At 51.4% G+C, this 18,962-nt stretch overlaps 1 protein-coding gene across 2 annotated transcripts; it reads right to left on the reverse strand.

Moving 5' to 3' along the window:
• On the reverse strand, positions 800-18,288 carry ZBTB37 (zinc finger and BTB domain containing 37). Of its 2 annotated transcripts, none has more exons than XM_021404063.1 (4): positions 16,684-18,288; positions 14,208-15,157; positions 12,694-12,793; positions 800-10,556 (listed from the first exon to the last, which is right to left on the reverse strand). In XM_021404063.1, the coding sequence occupies exons 2-4, from the start codon at positions 15,128-15,130 to the stop codon at positions 10,068-10,070; spliced, it is 1,512 nt and encodes a 503-aa protein (XP_021259738.1). In that variant the 5' UTR covers positions 15,131-15,157; positions 16,684-18,288; the 3' UTR covers positions 800-10,067. The 2 variants fall into 2 exon arrangements, with proteins under 2 accessions (XP_021259738.1, XP_021259737.1); XM_021404062.1 differs by having other exon boundaries at positions 14,208-15,160.

An 18,962-nucleotide genomic window follows, 5' to 3' on the forward strand; every position in this document is an offset into this window, starting at 1 on the left:
GTACAGACTTCTTTTTTTTTTTCTTTTTTTTTCGAGATCAGGATTGCAACCGAGAACGAAATTAAAAATAGACAGTAATTAGTACAGCAGGAAATTTTCTTAACTGTGAGAATCTGTCTTGAGGGCGAGGACGCGTGTCCTACGCGTTTGAGTTCTAGGCCAAGAGTTGACGGTGACAGCACAATTTCTTTTACAAATGCTTACTCTGCAAACCAGCTCTGAGCGGAATCAACGGGGGACGCGTGAACTTGGACTATTATTATTTTTACCTATTCAACTGATGAGGGCTCCATATCCACAATATGAAAAAACCTCACACCCCCAGGAACAACCTCACTTAGCTCGTCCCTTTGCTGCGCCGGACCCGGGGGTACCGACTGACCTACTGCACATGGGCCCAATAACTCCTGACAGGCAAAGGGGGTGGCTTTTGTTTCGCTGACCGATTTGCAACCGGATTGCAACAGGCCCCATCCTGTCCTTGCTGCAGCCCGGCGGAGCGTCGCTGCCCTTGAGTGTGGCTCCTGCAGCAGCACGGGCCCGGGGGCGCGGAGCGGGAGGTAGAGCTGCAATAGTGCACGGGCACCAGGGCACCGCGCGTCGGGCACCGCCGCTCCCCGGGCTCTGGCTGCCAGCGAGCCTCCGCCGGGACAGCTGCCTCAACAGCAGCCGTACTCACCTACCAGTTAAAGTGCATTTCTTCAGTAAAGGGTTTTTCTTTTTTTTTTTTTCTTTTTTTTTTTTTTTTTTTTTTTTTTTTTTTTTCTTTAAGAGGAACCTATTTTAAAGTGCTGTTCTAGTTTGGAAAGGGATTCTGGTTGTTTTTTTTTTTTTTAAAAAAAAAAAAAAATGGCACCTTTTCACATGCCGGATCTGCTCCCTGTACGTTTGTACAAGACGTAAAACCGGGGAGGCAGACCTGCTGAGTAATGACCGACATATAAAAGTGTTATTGTTATTGAAGATTATTGCTTTTTGCTGCTGCCTGCTCCCTTGGGGGTGGGAGGGAGCCGGGTCCCCCCTCACCCTCGCGCCCTCACTCTCTCCCAGCGCAGGGCACGTAGCCCTGGGAGCCTCGCCGTGCCACCAAGCGTGGGGCTCACGGATTGCTGCTGGCATCACAGGGCAATCCCAGTGCCTACAGCTCCCAGAGCCGCCCGGCGCTGCTACCGCACGGAGGAAAGGAAAACAAATGTGAAGTGAGCGCTTTGCTGATAGCGTGTAGTGTGGCAACCTCAGCACTCCGCGAGAGAGAGGTAGTTACTGTCCTGGAACTCCACTGCTTTACGCAACCCACTTTCTGGAGTGACTGCTCAGAACCAGAACGGAAAAGCTCCCGTGCTCTTTAGTAAAGTTATCCCGGTTAAATCCTCCCGGTGAAGACATCCTCCACTATTCCCTCCTAAGAGGCTCTTGTATTTTAAGAATTGATTGTCAGTTTAGTTCGTTAGGAAATCAAGCGTGATTAGCGAATTGCCACACAAAGCTGCTTCCGCCATTAGCTGTGTGCCAACGCCTCCGCACGGAGCTGGGCACGGCTGGCCCTGCTCAGCCCCATCTCCCCCAGCGTCGCCGTGTGACAGCGTAGGGCAGCACTTGGTGCTCTCAGCAAGCCGAATGGGAGCGTTACAAGAGTGACTGGTGTCATTCACAGTGTTGTAGAGGAAAGAGGGGGGTGACGCTGGGGGAAGGGAGGGGCAGAGCTCCTTGGGCAACAGCAGGGCTTCACCTCGTGTTACGGCGGCGGAGGAGTAAGTTACCGCAGGAGCGTGGAGCTGTGTGGGATTCTCTCCCTCAGCCAGCTTGCACAAGAGCTGATTCAGAACAGTCCCTGTGTTTCCACCACCTTGGCCTGTCCTCACCATCAGCAGTTCTGCCTACACAAGAAGCACGCATTATTTAACGACAGCGTTCCTTTGCACTTTCAAATATCTCTCTGGCACTTGCCCTGTGCCAACACAGCTTTTTCCCCAGGCACGAAACTGGGGGAGCTGGGAGGCGTTTGCCTTATGCTAGGGGCCCGATGGCCCCTGCACCCCCCAACCCTGGCTCCAGCTCCACTGCTCCCGGCACCGCAGCACCCCGGCTCTGGAAGCCCTCAAACTCTCGAGCCCAGTGCCTGTGCGTGTACAAAGTAATTCCCTGACTCTCCATCAGAGACATAATCTGCTCTCAGCCCGTGCTGATGGAAATCCTGTCCCTGGGCAGCCATAGGGCACACTCAGGCCTTCTTCCCCTTGGCCTTCACGTGGGCGCAACCAGTGGAGCACCCAAAGGGAAGGGAGCAGCCACAGAGGTGACACGGGGCCGACTGCACGCACTGGGCCAAATCCAGAGCTGTCCTGCAGAGAATTGCACCATCCCCTTTTGTTAGTGTCACAGCCGCTGCCTCAGCCCTCACCTCTGTTAAGCCAGCAGTTGTTCACATACCAACTTCCACGCCACGGAGCGTTAAGTAAAAGCTTCACAGTAATCCAGAGTTTCCTCAGATGTGTAAGCACTGAGGGAATAGCATCGCAGAGCACCCCTACCAAACCAGTGCCTTGAACACGCCGACAAGTACGTGGACCCCAGACAAACCTCTCTGTCTCAGGACAGCTCCTGAACTTGGCCAAGTGTGGAACCGGTGCAGGAACAGCTCCAGGTGATGCTCCCGCAGAGGTTTCCCAGCTGTGGTTTCACCATCCCTCCCCCAGCCCCAGCGATTTAATCCTATTTTGATGCTGCTACTCACTGTGTTTTATAACCACGAGTAACTCACCAATCTAGCTTCATTCTCACTTTATAATGGGTTTCACAGTTTCGTGGGCCGTGGCCAATGGTACTGGGTCTGACCGCAAACATAACGGGAAGGTTTAAATAAATAAGCTTCACTCAGTTAATAATAAAAATAATGAAGACATTTAACTGTAAAACCGAGGGGGGTTAAGTACATTACAAAACCTACGTAAAGTTGGAGGCTTAACGTAACTGACAGCCTGCAAAAAAATACTACACGGATTTGTTTTAAGGAACTGACGTAGACAACTGCAGAAACATGATTAACTCAGAGTATGTCAGGTTAAACGAGGAGCTACACAGCAGTATTTAAACGATACCTGAATACGTTTCAAAAGCTTAACTGATATGAACCAGGCAGCCTGTTACAGCTGCCCGCTGTTACACGATAATTCTTCAAACTAAAATACAAGTCTAACAGAAATGTAGCTTGGCTTAGCCCAAGGAACTACAGGCTGCTGCACTCGGGCACGGCGAGCAGCCGGCCTGCCCGCAGACTGCTGCAGACAAGGCGCTGTGCATTGGCAAAGGAAAAAGCAACGGTAACGCAGGGGCAGGTCGGAGCCTCTGCCCCTCGCTTCATGGAGCACAGCACAGGGACCCCTGGGTGGGACAGACGCCCCGGCTCGCTGAGGGACAGCCCTTTGGCCCCCAGCTCCCCCATTAGCAGGGCTAGCTTCAGGCAGCTGGCTCGGGGCTTGAGCATCTCCAAGGAGGGAGATCTCCCGGCCTCTGCTCAACGTTTGGCTGTGCTCAGGGTGGAGAAGCTAACCTGCACGTCCTGTGTATTAACTCCTGCCCGCGCGCCTCGGAGAAGTGCCTGGTTCTGTCTTCTCTGCTCCCTGCCCTTTGCTGCGGGGTTCACGTAGAAGGAACGCGGCACAGCACGGCTCCTGCGCTCAGCCCCAGCACCCAGTGCCTGCAATCAGACATAGATTAGCTTACAGGCTTTTTATATTTGCCAGATCTGAACTCAGGAGCTAAAAATGGTACTGCGTGTACGCCCCGAGCTGCGAGCACGCACTAGTCCTGCGGGAGAGCATGAAGGGAACCTATTCAATCAGCAGCAGCGGGCGGGCAGCTCATGGCTGCTCGGCGCGAGGACGCAGGGCGGCCTGCTACAAAAAGGCTCTGAGAGGAGGCACGGCCGCTGCCGAGCCTGCAGGAGACTTCGTGGTGGAGCTGGCTGCAGAATTCGTACGTTCCTTGGAAAGGCAATTACCCCCCCGGACGGAACGATGAGCAAGATTTTCTCTCTGACCCTGTTCCCTCTTTCCACTGGTGACAGCAGAACGTGCCCCTCCGTAGAGGTTACTGAAAAACAAATGCACCTCTGGACATCAGGCAGCAGCGAGCGCCTGTCTGCCACGGCAGGGCGTTGGACACTAAACACACTGGCAGCTCTGTGTGCCCTTTCTCTAGCTCCCAGTTGTGGCAGACTGCATTCTGATTTGCTGCCTTCCCCCTTTTTATTTCTGGGCTTGCCAGAACACACTTGTTTCCCGCAAAGCAGCTAAGTGCCATGAAGAAGACGGCAAGTTTTAAGCCTCGATTCTGTTCAGCAAAACCATTTCTCTGTACCTCAGGGCTGTTCGGAGGCCCTGAAGACCATCCAGGGCTGTAATTGCTGTGACAGCACACGCGAGCCACAGCCCTGCAGCACAGCACCCGGCTGCAGCTCTCCTCCACCTCCGTGCAAACCTCCCAGCCCCGACCCTTACACTGCAGCCAGGGACAGCAAGCTGGTGGAGATGGAGGCAGAGCCGCTGCCAGCACTGAGACAGCCTGTCCCAGCAAAAACTCATCCCAATCCTGCAACAGCGAGGGAGGGCGGGAAGCCCACGCCTCAGTTCCCCTGCAGGGAAGTCCTGGAGGCGTTCTAGCAGGCATGGCCTCGTGCTTCTTCCAGCCAAGGCAGCTGAAGTGCCTCCTCTCTGCCAGCTGCGCTGTTCCTGGAGCAGCTCCTCCAACACCAGCTCAGACTGGGTGAGAAAAAACCAGAGCGTTAGAACGGTAACTCGCCCTGCCTCCCCTCAATCGAACCTCATCCAGCAAATCTGAAACCTGCCCAAGGTTTCACAGCCCTAAGATTCACCAGAACAGACTCTTACACCTTACTGGCATCCGTATTTCTGTCAACACAGATCTTTCGGAACTCCCACCTGAAACGGTTCCTCCTGTTTCCAAGACACATCATTTCATAAGCTGTAATACTTTGGTTTACAACTGGATTAAAATATAAATTAAATAAGAATAATGCTAAATGAGCTTATATTGAAACACTTTATATATGTATACATATATATGTATATACAGTATGTGTGTGCATTCCCTAATGACAGCTAGAGGAAGCAAAAGTCACTCTGCAAAGGCTTCTCCTCTTCCAACTAGCATGGTCAGCTTATCCATTGCAACAATTCCCTGTGCATGAAAACTAATGGAGCACTGGAAGGTGGCACTGGTAAACAGCCGGATCGCACAGACGTTCAGGAACGGAAAGGTAATAAATTATAAGAAGCAGTAGTAATGTGTTCACAGTTGGGATGAGGATAATGTTACATGAAACCTGAATTTTCTACAGTCCCTAGGGATAAAAAGTCAAACAGGTCAGTGAAGGTTACAGTTGGATATCTTGTAGTTCAACCTATAAAAAAGCCAAGGTCGGATCTGACGCAAAGAAATGGTAGCAACCACGCGACAGTTCCCCAGCAGGCCGAGCTCCGGTACCATCAGGCTCAGTGGGAAGCTCTCCAGTGCCCGTCTGGGACCAGCATGCACAACAGCCCTGCTTTCATCGCAGCCTCCGTCCCCGCGACGGCAGCGTTCACCATTTGCACAGTGAAGCTAACCCAATCCATCCTATGCTCGGACATAAGATGCTGCCAGGCCTTCCTCTCCAGGCACCTCTCCTCCAACTAGAGCCCCAGTCACCGCAGTTCAGCCTCTCCTATATCCTCTGGCTTTCCCTGTATTTCACAGAAGAAAGCTTTTCAGCCACAATACCGAGGCAGCCGGCAAGAGATGGCAGGACTCCTCAGATAATTTCAGAGCGGTGTCAGCTCCGTGGAAGACCCCAGATTTATGGCTGCGGCCGTGGTTATGGCTCAGCTCCTGGGGGAACTCGGAGCCCAAGCCCAGAGACAACAAGAGACATTTCCTGAATCAAAGCCCCTTGATTTCTCCCATCCCCAAAATGTTCCGGGCACGGTAAGCAGGATGAGCGCTGAGGAGTGCCCCACCGACCTGCCCCAGCATTGGCTCTTTGCAGCCTGGTGTCCCTGGCTCTCATTCCGTGGCTCTAAGCGTGCTGTCACCCTGCTGTGACGAATTCCCATTTCATGAGCCCTCCTCGCTCATCCCTCGCCAGCTGCTGGAACGAGGCAGCCCTGCTTGCTGTCCCAAGCTCCTGTTGCAGGAGAACAGCAAGACGTTTCGCTTGTCTCTCTCCCTGCCGTTCCTCCCCAGAGGAAAGCTCCCGGCTATTCCCGAAGCAGCAGCACAGTATTAACACAATTCTCATTATTTTCACAGCTATTCACAGGGAAGCCGGCAGCAGCAGGGGACGTCCAAGCGCTTCGCTCTGCTGTCACTTGGCACCGGGGCTTTCTGCAGGCCGCTGGAGAGAAGCGTTCCACTTGGCACGAGGAAGGTTTCTTTGCCACAGCAAAGCGCTAAGAAATGCGTTCTCCCTCCGACACAGAAGCCTGCAGAAATAGAGGACGTCCCCGCTGCGGCCTGAGGCAAAGCAAACAAACGGGTTAGCGAGCCCTAACTCTGAAGCAGACAGAAATGTTAAGTTACAGAGGTATTAAAACGACACCTCGCTTCACATCCTCCTTGAATCACAGTTGAAATCACAGTTTTGGCAAAGGGGGAAAAAAAAGCTGCAGCTAGACGTGGAAACGCAGAGCCGTGCCTCGACCCGCCCCACAAGCATTCGTACTTGGAAAGCCGGCATCTGCTCCCTCGGTGGCACCGCAAGGAGCGCGGCGCTTTGCCAGCGGAGGTGAAGGACGCCATCACCACGCCGGGATGCCCAGCCCAGCTTCTGCCACGCTGCACGCGACCTCCAAGCCCCTACTCTGCAGTCGCAGCCCTGTCTGCACCAAGGAGTCAATTGCCCAAAGGAGTTTGATCAGCATCTCCTCCCGAGCCGGTTCCTGCTCCCGGTGCAGATGGGCCCCGACTGCTTTCAGCACTGCTCGAGAAAACGTCAGAGACACCGTGATTTCCACACATACGTACATATACACATCCATTAAATGCACAGAAATAATATTAAAATGATTCCCACTACCATACCTTATACTGACTCTAGCTACAAGCTATAAACTTCACCTCGGTGAGGCCTGGGCAAGAATATTGGCTCTTTTGCATGCAATCAGAAATGATCGTTTATACAGTGGCAACCTCTGCACTAAAAAAAAAATAATAATAATAAAAAAAAAAAGAAACACAACAAAATAAAAGCAACCCAGAGGAAAAAAATAAAGACCTTTCACAAGCTTTGTTTTCAGACTAGCCTAGAACAATATGAAGGAACAAGGTCGTGGTTTTCACCAGGCCAAGCAGAAGTAGCGGATCAGCCCAGCGGGATCCCAGCCTGGGCTGCTGGATGCTCCTCCATTCACAGTATCAATACAGTAAAAAAAAAAAAAAAACCCAAAACCTGCCCGAGAAACTCACAGCTATGCCATACAAGTAAGGCATTCACCATCCCATGTCAGCCCTTCATCGCTACGCGCCGATGGATCGGTTGCCATCCGTTTCAGACCAACGTTGCTTGTATAGCAGTTACTGCACCTTCACCCTTCTCTTCACAGCAAGCTTAGCAGGGAAACTTTCCCTCTATATTTATATATAATATATGTATATAAATAATCTTATGTTTTTATAGTTTGGTAGTATTCTTTTAAAAGTTCTATTTTAAAACACTTAAAAATCTTTGAAGCAACTAAAGTAACTCTCGACGCTCTCTAGTGTGAACAGGATAGGATTTCAAAGTTTTTAACTTTTCTTCTTAATGATTTTTGGTAACTTCAAAAGCTATGACTAAAGCAGCATACTCTGCGTATCTCCGCTCCTCCCACACCTCGATTGCAACGCGACCTGCCTCAGCCACCCTCTTATCTCTCATCTTTTGTCGCTGCTCTCAGGCAACCGCACCGCTCGACCTTTGCTAGGAAACCGAATGGGGCTGGCCCCTGGGCTGGCTGCTCAGAGTCACTCCCCATGCGGTGATGCACTTGCCGAGAGAGGAAGAAGGAGAGGAAGGAAAATGGAGGCGAGATATCGGTTTTCCCATCCGAAATGCTCGGTGAACTCGTACTTTGCAGGCTCCCCCTGCTCGCAACAGCGGCCGAGGCTCCTCTGAGGAGCACATCCCCGCTACAGTTGATGTACACCGAGCCCTTCCCTTCCCCCCGCACGCAAAAAAACATTCATGAGAGCCACGTCTGCCTTCTGAGAGACGCGGGAGGAACAGCGAGAGCCCTCACCCGCGCAAAGCAGAAGTGAGGTAGGAGCACTCCCCTCTTCCCCAGCTTCTCGCCTGTAAGGAGGTAGGAAAAGGATGGCGAGTCCCAATCTGCAGGCTGGGGACAGCGGGGCCGGGGGGCGTTCCCGTGCCCGCGAGGGTGCAGTCAGACAGCGGGACGACAGGACAAGCTGCAGTTGCACTTGGGAAGCCTGCCGCCTGCCAAGCCCTCGCTGTAACCACTTGCCCGGCTTCCTTTGTGAAAGCAGGATGGAATGTTTCTTTTTCAGCGTCTCATTGTTCCTCCCATCATCTTAAGGATCACAACCTCATCCTTCCTTATTATACACATTAGACATCCTCAAGAGAATCCCTTCAAACAAACGTCCTCTTCCAAACCCAATCTGCGCAACCTGTCGCTCGTTTCCCCCTCCATCGCAAACAGTTCGGCATCGGAACCAAAGAAAACTCTTAAAGTATTGCATATTTTTTCTAAAGAAGACTTCTTCAAAAGATGTCGAGATATTTGCACTTCTCTACCTGTCCCGTGCTTTCCCATTTATGAAACACGTAAGCACGTGCAAGGACCTACAGCACACAACGCAGGCATGTCTCTCTGGGTTTGCTAAACTTGCTCTAAACGTCAGAGCTGCTTAGAACTCGAAGTCCGTGCAAGGGGACAGAGCTGTGATTGCTCTAGGGACCGTGAAGTTTCCCGAACCCTGACGAGGAAATAAAGTAGGGTTTTCTTTTTGCATTTCATCGATAAAAAACTTATCAAACTAGTTTGTAGAAACGAGTTTAAAAGCAACCACCCCTGATTGCTTGGCTGGGATTATAGTATTTCAGTAAACCGTATTGCTGTTATAAAACATCAAGTGCGTGTCGAGGGGGGAGCTGGGCTGAAGGACGACTTTGGTAGCCAGCCTCTAACTCCTCAGTTCAGCCAGTCCACAAACCTCTTCCTAAAGCTCGGCAGCATCCAAAGCACGGCAGCGCGCCGCTCGGAAGGCAGAGCGCCCTGCCCCGTCCCGATCAGCGCAAGCCAAGGACCCCTCTCTCCAAAAGACCCCTCCAAACCTTCTTCCAGCACGTTAGAGTAACGCAAACCTCACAGCTGCTAGATCTCACTTTCAGTAGCCTAAGCGCTTCCGATTTTGCCGACCTCTAGAACGCTGCTTGACAGCCGTGCCCTCTCTTAACAAGGGGCCTGAGGCCACACAAGCCAAAAGCCCTAAAATAATAGTTGGAGTAAAAATGTAAAAAGAGACACACCAAAAATAAGACGGGGATAAATACAGCCAGGCAAGGCAGGTTCCACCAGGACAGTCTGATTTCTTGAACGTGGCAGCTACCTGGGAAAGGGAGAAAGGCGACTGCCCCTTGCCCTGCTCTCCCCTCGCCAGCGCCTATGGCGAGGAGCAGCCTGGCTCGCCTGCTGGGCCACGACGCTGCTGAGAAATAACGATGAGTATTGTCCCGGATCACTATCGAACGTTACAAAAATCGAAAATCCTGTCGATCCCTGAATAAGAAGTTGATTGACACAGTTGTCTCGTTTTTCCCCAGGAGGAATAAAGGGGAAAAACTTTTAACACTCTAAGTGCGTGTGGGTGTGTGTGTGTGTGTATGTGGGTGTGTGAGAGAAAGAGAGAGAGAGAGAGAGATTTTCCTGTTTTGGCAACATCTTGGGAGCTTCTTTCTGTCCGGTGGTGGCATTGCACTAATTACAGTACCAGCCTGAGAGGCTGGTGCTGACTCCAGAGCCCGAGTGGGAAGACTGTCCTTTCTCCCCAGACTCCGCAGCCGCGCTTCAATCTGGCCCGGTAGTGGACACGGATCCCTGGGCCGTCTCCCCCACGGCGACGGCTTCCTCCTGCGGGGGGGACTCCTCCTCCGCCTGCCCCCGGGACGTGACGGTGGTCTCGGGGGAGATGCTGTGAGGCCCCTCCAGAGGCACGCAGCCCGGGTGGTTCTTGCGAAAGTGCTGGTTGAGGATGGCCTGGAAAGGGAAGCTCTTGCCGCAGACGTGGCAATGAAAGGGCTTGTTGCCCGTGTGCTTGCGGATGTGATACTCCAGCTGATCCTTACGGGTGTACTTCTTCCCACACATGCGGCACACAAAAGGCGTGATGCCCATGTGCAGACGCATGTGCCGGTCCAGGCTGCCCTTCTGGTTGAAGGATTTGGCACAGTAAATACAGGTGAGGCGTGGGTTGTACCGGAACCAGCGCTCTGACACTTCCTGCTCCCGGAGATACTCCACGTAACCGCTCACTCCGATCATGGCCGATTCCTCCCCCTGCCCGGGAAACAACACGGATTTAGAAAAACGAGCGGCTTAACAAAAAAAAAAGAAGGGAAGAAGAACTGCTGCTTCTTCCTCTAAGCCCCAGTCTAGTCAAGCACTGAAGCATGTGCCAAACCTAGAAATCAACAGCACTAATGTCTTCAACCTCAAGCACACATTTAAGTGCTTAACAGGAGCCTTGGGGCTGGAAACAAATGAGCAATCAATTAGAAACCTCTGCTACACGGCCCCTTCTGCCAAGCCACTCACTAGGTCTGGGGAAGAGAATACTGCCTTTGTCAGAAGGGCACTCAGCCACTGATGGAGTTGTGGATCAAATGGGTCAATACATGGTACTCTTTTTTTTTTTTTTTTTTTTAATTTTTTCCCCTTAAATTTGGGTCAGTTTCACTGTGCTCTACTTTACTTACTCAGCGTTAAAAAAAAAAAAAGCCAACTGATGAGCTTACAGTAAAACAAAAGTGGAGTAAACCCCAGTCACATCTGAAACTCTTTAGGTGCCATTTCACAGGGGATGTTTATTCAGGTGTCATTCAGGCTTCATTTTGTCATCACGTCTGACTAAATGCTTCTGCAATCCATCTACCCCCGTGTCATGGCAGGGGAAGCCGCAGCACAGAGAGCTGAAATGCCTGGTCCAAGACACACGGCCAAGGCAGCAGGCTGCTTCTGAAGCCAGGAAGACAAACAGCCAAGGGCTGCACTGCTCTAGGGCAGCCACGGGCACTGCTTTCTGGAACTTTCTGGAGCTATCACATCCAGAATGAATGCGGGCAGATGGCTCCTGAATGCCTCTGTGTTGCAGGATGCAGCGTTTGCATCCCAAGCCTGTGGCATTTCCTGACCATGCCAAACACAGACAAGCAAGCAGCATAAGCACAGGAGAAGCTGTCCTCTGGCAACCAGGGCTGGGCACACGCAAGAAGCAGCATAACCAGGTCAGGTGCCCCTGAAATAGAGTGTTCAAGCAGTGGCAAGCTGCTGGGAACTAAAGGAGATGCACCACACTACGGTACTTTGCTTGCACTCTGCCACCAGGCAGGGATTAAAGGCCAACTATTTATAACACCAGGACAGGAACACCAGAAGAGTGAAAGGTGATGATACTTCCCCGTCTATGCTGAAACCTGTGGTTCTAAGTCTGAGGCCATCTCACTGCAGAGAAATAATGGCAGCTTTTCCATACTTGGAGCTAAAATTGCTTTTTATGTCGCATTTGCCCTGGAGGGTTAGTTTGACCTGAAATTTTCTAGATGAATTCTGAGGACACAAAACAAACCTTCAGTAAAATAGGAACAAAAAGGTAACATCTGTTTTATTTGTTTTTTTGTTTTTTTTGTTTTTTTTTAAGGGGATTAGGAAGTTAGCAGACAGAAATCATGATTTTTATTCCTCACTTCATTCGGTCTCGCTCAAGGTCAAAGCAGCCTGCTAACTCCTCACCTGCTTCCAGCAAAGTCATTTGATTACAAACTGGCACATTACTCATGTGTCAGGAACACGAGAGTCACACTACGCAGTGCTGGGTGATGCACTTGCACTACAGTGTCACTGCAACACTGACTGTGTGCAAGAAAGAAACTAGACTAAGGACAAAACAGTACAAACCCACAGGGCTAACCCACAGCCACCTGACACTCCACCCAAAAGCTTTACAGGTGTGGTACTTGGAGGGTTTTGGGGAATGGTGTCGATACTAGTAGGAAAAAGCTCAGATGTTGCCACCCCTCAGCCTTCTACAGAAGCCAACTCATACCTCCTCCTTCAGCTCAGGCATTTGCTGTCAGTGCTTTAGCAGATATAGCTCTGCAGGTGAACAGAGTTTCTCTGCAGGAGTTGGTGGCCTGCCCAGAGTAAGGGTTGGCATTTATGCCCTCAGCCAACAGGAGAAACTCCTCGTGTTTTCCAGGTATCTGGACGAAATCCCAAACAACAGATAGAATCGGTTTTAAATCGTATACTGATGGCATGTGCTCCGAGTGCAGGCAACTAAACCCTTTGCAACAGCAAATGGTTCCTGTTTCTCAAGCAGTATTGCTTGTAAATGCAAAATTACATTTTACACCACAACACAGTCCCCTTAACCTTGAATGACAACGTTTACTTGCAAACTTCTGGAACTGCCTACCTGGGAACTGGGCTGCTTGGGCTCATCCATCCGCCCGGGAGACTCGCTTTTTGATCTGTACCGCTCAGTCACAGCAACCATGCTGCCAGAAGGGCTAAATCTGTGGGGTGGGGGAAGAGCGCAAACGGAGTTTTTAATGGGCATCAGGTCACTGTGGTGTGTAGAACAACGGGTGAGCAATAGAGGCACCTGTATAACATCTCTTCATCCTCACCAGCTAACACACAGGAGGCGGAACGCGGAACAGCGCAAGTATAAAGGAAAAACCAAGTCATACTGGTCTGTAGTTTCAGTCTTAACATCTGAAAAATAAAACTGAGTCATTTGGCTTCCAGTTCAGTAACAGAGAGCTTTTCGGTTGCTATTGCTAGCAAATAAATTGATATGGGCCCGGTGAACTCAAGAACTCTATGGGAAAAGAAACCATTTGTCCAAGGGCATCCCTCATGTACCACCCTCATCCTCCTCCCCCTCGCGAGAATGACACAGACACATCACAGTTCCAGGTAGGAAACAGTGGATATGGAGTGCAATGCAAAAAGCTCAGGGCTGGATGACCCGTGGAAAAGAGGTAAGAAGCTAGGGAAGGCTTCCTCTCCCAAGGGCCAGCTCCAGATCATTCCCACAGACTGATTTATTAAACAGCAAGGGATGGAATATCCGCTGTTTCTGGGTAGCCGTTCCCCCATGGGACCAGAGGGACGGAGATGGAAGAGAACAGAGGCAGATGTGAAGGGAAATCTCCCACAAATCCATAACCTCCCAGATACAAACAATCCACCTTTTATCAGCTCCATTGTTTGATCTGTGCTAAGGGCAAGAAAACAAATGCTGGAGCTCAGGGGAAGCAGATGGACGAAGAAACAAAACACAGGGTATTTCACTACCTATTGCCAATAAAAGCTCTTTGCTCTTTCATACAATCAAGACAACAGCGGAGGCCAAAAGGCTCCCCACCTTGGCAGCTTCAGAAGATGTAAACCCATGACCCACAGCTCTCTTGAACCACCAGGAAGAAGATTTCCTCTTGACCTACAGCTGGTGGCCAGCTTGTTCCTAAAGCAGAGCAACCCACTGATTCCCAGGCCAGAAGGCATCATTACAGTGGTACTTTGTGTAACATACTGCATACAACCCTGTTAATTCCAGTGCTGAGTGTGGTATCTGCTAAGGCTGAACTGCAACATCTTTTTTAGACAAAAATCCCACTACAGCTGAAACACTGAAGACATAGAGATTCCAATCTACACATCTCTAAGTGCTAAAACTCGAGTTCCCAAGTTAGCCTGCACCTGGAGAACCTGGTCTGATCATGATCCAGCCAAAACATTATAACCAAAACCAAAACCAAACACTCTCTAACACGACAGAAAAATTCCTTCAGCGCTTATGCTTAAGACGGCCGCGTGAAACATTAGGGGAAAATGTTCAAAATGGAACAATCCAGACAAGTGAAAATCTTGCTCAGTCTCCTCTTACGGCCAAGGTCAGTAAATAAGCTAAAGAAAACTCACCTGTCAATCTCACTGCTGGTCGGCCTGACCACTTTAGCCCCGGAGGACCCTAACGCGTAAGTCTCTTGGCTCATCGATCCATGGCCCGTGGTGTCGATGACCATAGCGGTGACCTCCTCAGCACTGCTGCCATCTTCTCCCGACGGCTGATTCTCTGCCCCCAGCCACTCCTCCAGGTTCTCTGTTTTAATGCGCACTCCTCCCAGCACCCGGACGTCATCGTCGTTCCGTCCCCCGCGGTCTCCCACTCCCGTCTCGACATACCACTGTCCCGCTCTGTTAATCCGCAGGATGGGTTCCCTGCTTTCCACGTCCGAGCTCTGCTCGATTATCTGGGGGCTGGTGGACTCCGGTGGCGGGCTGAGCTCCCGAATGTCCAGCACTGTGCTAACCTGGCCCAGGCGGCTCCCTTTCAGGGTGTTGTGACGGGGGCTCAGGGAACGGTTCAGATTTGGCGTCACCCGGTGAGACTCCGGGGGTCTCTCCTGATGCTTTGTCCTGGTCTGGCTCAATTCTGCTTCCACCTCCGCCACGTTGATTTTGAAATGAATTCCCTCGAGAATCTGCGTGCATTTGTCTATGATGTGCTGCATCTGCAAGAAACTGGCGGCCGTTAGGTAACTTATGATGTCGGCCAGCTGCAGACATATCCGACCGGTGTAGCAAAAGGAAAGGAGCTGCTCAAAAACAGACGGGTTCTTGATGACAGAGATGGAAACCGTGCTCATTTCGTTCAAGGACATGTGGTCGCGGAAGTAGGGCGAGCTGGCGGCCAGCACCACCTTGTGAGCGCGGAAAGCTTGGCCCTGCACGTTGACCACGATGTCACACAGGCGACCCTGCATGCGCAGCTGATTCAGGTGGCTCAGGACCGAGTTACTGAAGTCAGGAATCTCCAGCTGAATGTTCCCACTCTTCTCCATGGCTGTCTCGGTTGCAGGTGTACAGCCCTACTGGCAAAGAAAGAAAAATGCCATCGTTAACAGAGCTGGGCTACCATTTGCATTTGGAACATCTTTCATCTACTTTCGTTCAGCTTGAAATACTGGAGGTTTCAGAGAGCTTTTTCAGCGTTTAATTTACAAGTGGCTCGCAGCAGTCCTCTGATCTTGATGTTCTGTACACCACCTTTTACAAACGTCGTGTTAAAAAGTCCCTGACAGATCCTCATTCCCATTCCCTGCGGCTTAAGTGCTCTAAACAGTTCGTTCCCTGAGCCTCAATAAGAGCACATTTGCATTGTAAAAAGAACATTAAAAAAATGGTTCGGGTTCTAAAAATAGGTAATGATTGCATAATGGATTAAAATACTTAGCACTTCTACCTTCAAAGCACATTGATAGGGGAGAGCAATATTGTTACGACACAGGATGGGAATCGGGAAGGAGAGAGAATCTCTCACCACAGAGACTTTTCAAAAGCTGACCAGCACCCATTTGAACTGAAGGCATCTTAATTGTATCATTAAAACCAAAATATTTGTCATCGGTAGCACTTCCAACAGAAGGCAGAAAATACACAACAGGCCAGAGGAGAAAAGGAACACCAACAGATCAGAGCATCCAAAGAGCACAAATGACACTGTGAAAAAAAAGAAGCTAGCATCCGTGTAGTCAGAGATCCTGCACACAGCAAAATATGACTTTGGAACAATGGGGATTAGCAAGCTAGCTCTCTTAGGGTTTTTTGTTGGTTTTGTTTTGTTTTTTTTTTTAATAAATCATCACATTTCATTTTGGCCAAGTTTGAAAAGGAGCCCTGACCATATATGGTAAAAATTCGGAATGGTCCAAAATTAGACGTAAACTCTCTCTCTCTCAAAAAAAAAAAAAAGGAAAGAAAGAAGGAAAGAAAAAAAAGGAAAATAAATATCTTCATTAAAAAGCACTTCTGGCACGAGCAGCTTCCAAGCCGGATGGCATCTGCGCGCCAATTAGGCAGAGCGCTGCAGATATCAAAACAATTTCAGGCAGTCCAGGAATATCGAGGCTGATAGAGCCTGCTCTGAGAAATCTCTGAATCAAAGGCACTAACACATGCTTAAACTTAAGTATACGTGCCTTTGAAGGACAGAGCTCCAGAGCTTCCACGCTTTTTTTTTTTTTTTTCATGCAGGATAGTGCATGTTCACACGCCAAAACAGACTTTGTGCAAACTTGGCAAAATATGTTACTAAACCTGAAGCTGCAGAACAGCCTGTCAATCTTCTGGGGTTGTGCAAAGGGATTGCTACACGGCAGGACGGCTGCGTATCTACAGGGCGGATGAGATCAGAGTTGCATAAAGCTTCCCAAGGTGCAGCTTAACAATGCCACATCTGAAGGCTTCTTCTCCCCTTCGCTATCTCTGGGGGAAAGCAACAGAACCCACACAAAGTGAGGAAGTAACTGTAGCACACAGGTCCACGTCGACACAGCGTTAAGAGCAGAACTTCAAACACACAAACCAGGGTGAAATCGCAAATCCGCTGTCTTACCTGTAACGTTAATGGTAACGTGCACCGGGGAGGAAACGGGGCTGGCGTCTTTCTGCTTTCCTTTTTTCTTCTGAGGTTGTAACGTCTGAAAACTTTTTGCCCCCTTTTGCCTTCAGAAGGAAAAAAATGAAAAAAGAAGAAGAATAGGGCTCTCCCCAGCAGAATCGAGAATGGCAGGTTTTGTCGTCGTGTTGTGCTGGGGAACGCAGCTGCAGTGTTAGCTAACTAATACATGACGTCCCACCCCAAAGTGCGGAGCCAAGGAAATGCTCAGTCTTATCAAACTGATCTTTCCCCCCCCCGTCTGCTCCGTGTTTGTATTGCATGGACGATCATTAAAATAGGAAAATGGAAGTGCAGATAATCCAAGTCAAGTCATTTCCTCTCGTACGTGGCCGGTATCTCTGGCCCCAACCCTGCAGGCATTTAAACGCGCAGGGCCTTACTCACATCAGCCATTTCACTTATACCATTAGAAACACACAGCTGAAATCACGTCAAGTATGTGCAAATGTTTACAGGACCGGGGGCCTGTAATCTCATAATCTTCCCAGCCACCAGTTTCTAAAGCGATGAAATCCAAAGCATTCTCTTAACCAAGGCAAACAGAGTCTGGTAGGAGCGTGGCCGGCACACACGACACGGGGCGCGCAGGGCTGGGACGCCCGGGCCCAGTCAGGCCTGCAGGGCCGTGGGCAGGCCCGGCACGGGGGGGATCCCGCGAGTTCTCAGGAAATCAGCTTGGAAAGCGCAGAAAGAAAAATAAAAGTCCGACGCTGACTGCTGATGGGGGCTGTGTGCGGCCGGGGTCAGGAGTCAGCGGCTCCCCGGGGAGCGCCAAACTCTGCTTGTGCGCTTGCTCTGAGGGCAGGGACACATCGCTGCCTCCAACGGCAGCTCCCTACCGAGAGAGCAGCAATTTGTGACACGTTTTGGGGACGGCCTGAATTAGATGCTGGCGAGGCATAATCTCCCTGCACGGCTCATGACAGAGGACCGACGCTGACCACGGAGGTAGAGGATAATGAGCTTACACGGGCAGCGGCGCGAGCAGCCTCAGCCTTTGTGTTTCCTGGCACCGCAAGCTCCTCACCTGGAGGATAAGCGGGATCTCGTGCTGAGCGCTGCTCTTCACCGAGAGCATACTGAAGACGCTTATCTATTTTTAATACAATTTAAAGCGTCAGCAGCTGCGACTTGGGCTTATCTCAGAAAACGCCTCTTCCTCCCCGGGAGGTGACTGCCCACCACGGAGCGCAGCAGGAACCCCCTGCCAGCCCTCACGGCACCGGGAGGAGGTCACGCAGGGTGTATCTGCCGTCTGAAACAGTCACACATGGGTGCTGGATGGAAATGGTCGAACTTGGGAGACGAACATCTCCCTTGTGAGGAAATGTGGGCGCCGCGCACAGCAGCCACGGAGTTGATTTGAGAAGAGCTGCGCCTCGGGGCTGAAGAGGTGCACTGTCACCGGCCAACCTGACAGCTTTCAAATCAAGAAGGGACTTCAATAAAAACCTTTGAAAAGCCATTGTGAACTGCGAGGAGAGATCACAGAATCATCAAGGCCGGAAAAGACCTCTGAGATCCCCCAAGTCCAGCCCCAGCCCACCCCCCCCATGACCACGTCCCTCGGTGCCACATCTCCGCGCTTCTCCAGCAGCTCCAGGGACCGTGACCCCACCACCCCCTGGGACGCTGCCTTCCTCGTCCATCTCCTCCTCTCCCCACCTCAGCCACGAGGGAACTGCACAAAGCTTGGTTTTTTTTTCCTCACAAAATCGCTAACAAGCGATGACTCAAGGCCTTCTCTCCAGGAATGAGGCAATGACGGTTAATTTTTAGCCCTCACAGCTACGGAGAGCAAAAGCCTGGCGACGCGAACCCGGAGGCGAGCGGGAGCACATCGCTCCCTCAGCGCACCGACCTCGCCACAGGGATCCCCGAGCCCGGCCCGGCCCCGCACACCACCCCCGGTGTCCCAGCGCTCCTCGAGCTCGGGAAACCCGTTCCACGCCCGCCGCCCCACGGCGCAGACCCTTTCCCTACCCCCCTCCCCTGACGCGGCTCCGTGCCGCTCCCTCGGGCCCGGTCGCTGTCCCCAGAGAGCAGAGCTCAGCGCCGTCCCCCCGGCTCCCCGTCAGTAGCTGCCGCCGCCGCCAGCCCTTTCAGCCCGCACTCCAGCAGCGGGCCGCGGCCGGTGCCGGTGCCCCCCCGCCCACGACAGCCCCGCGGGCAGCGCCCCGCCCCGGCACCCCGACGCCTCCCCCCGCCCCCGG

This window comes from Numida meleagris, chromosome 7, assembly GCF_002078875.1.
Source record: "Numida meleagris isolate 19003 breed g44 Domestic line chromosome 7, NumMel1.0, whole genome shotgun sequence".
Taxonomy (NCBI): Eukaryota; Metazoa; Chordata; class Aves; order Galliformes; family Numididae; genus Numida; species Numida meleagris.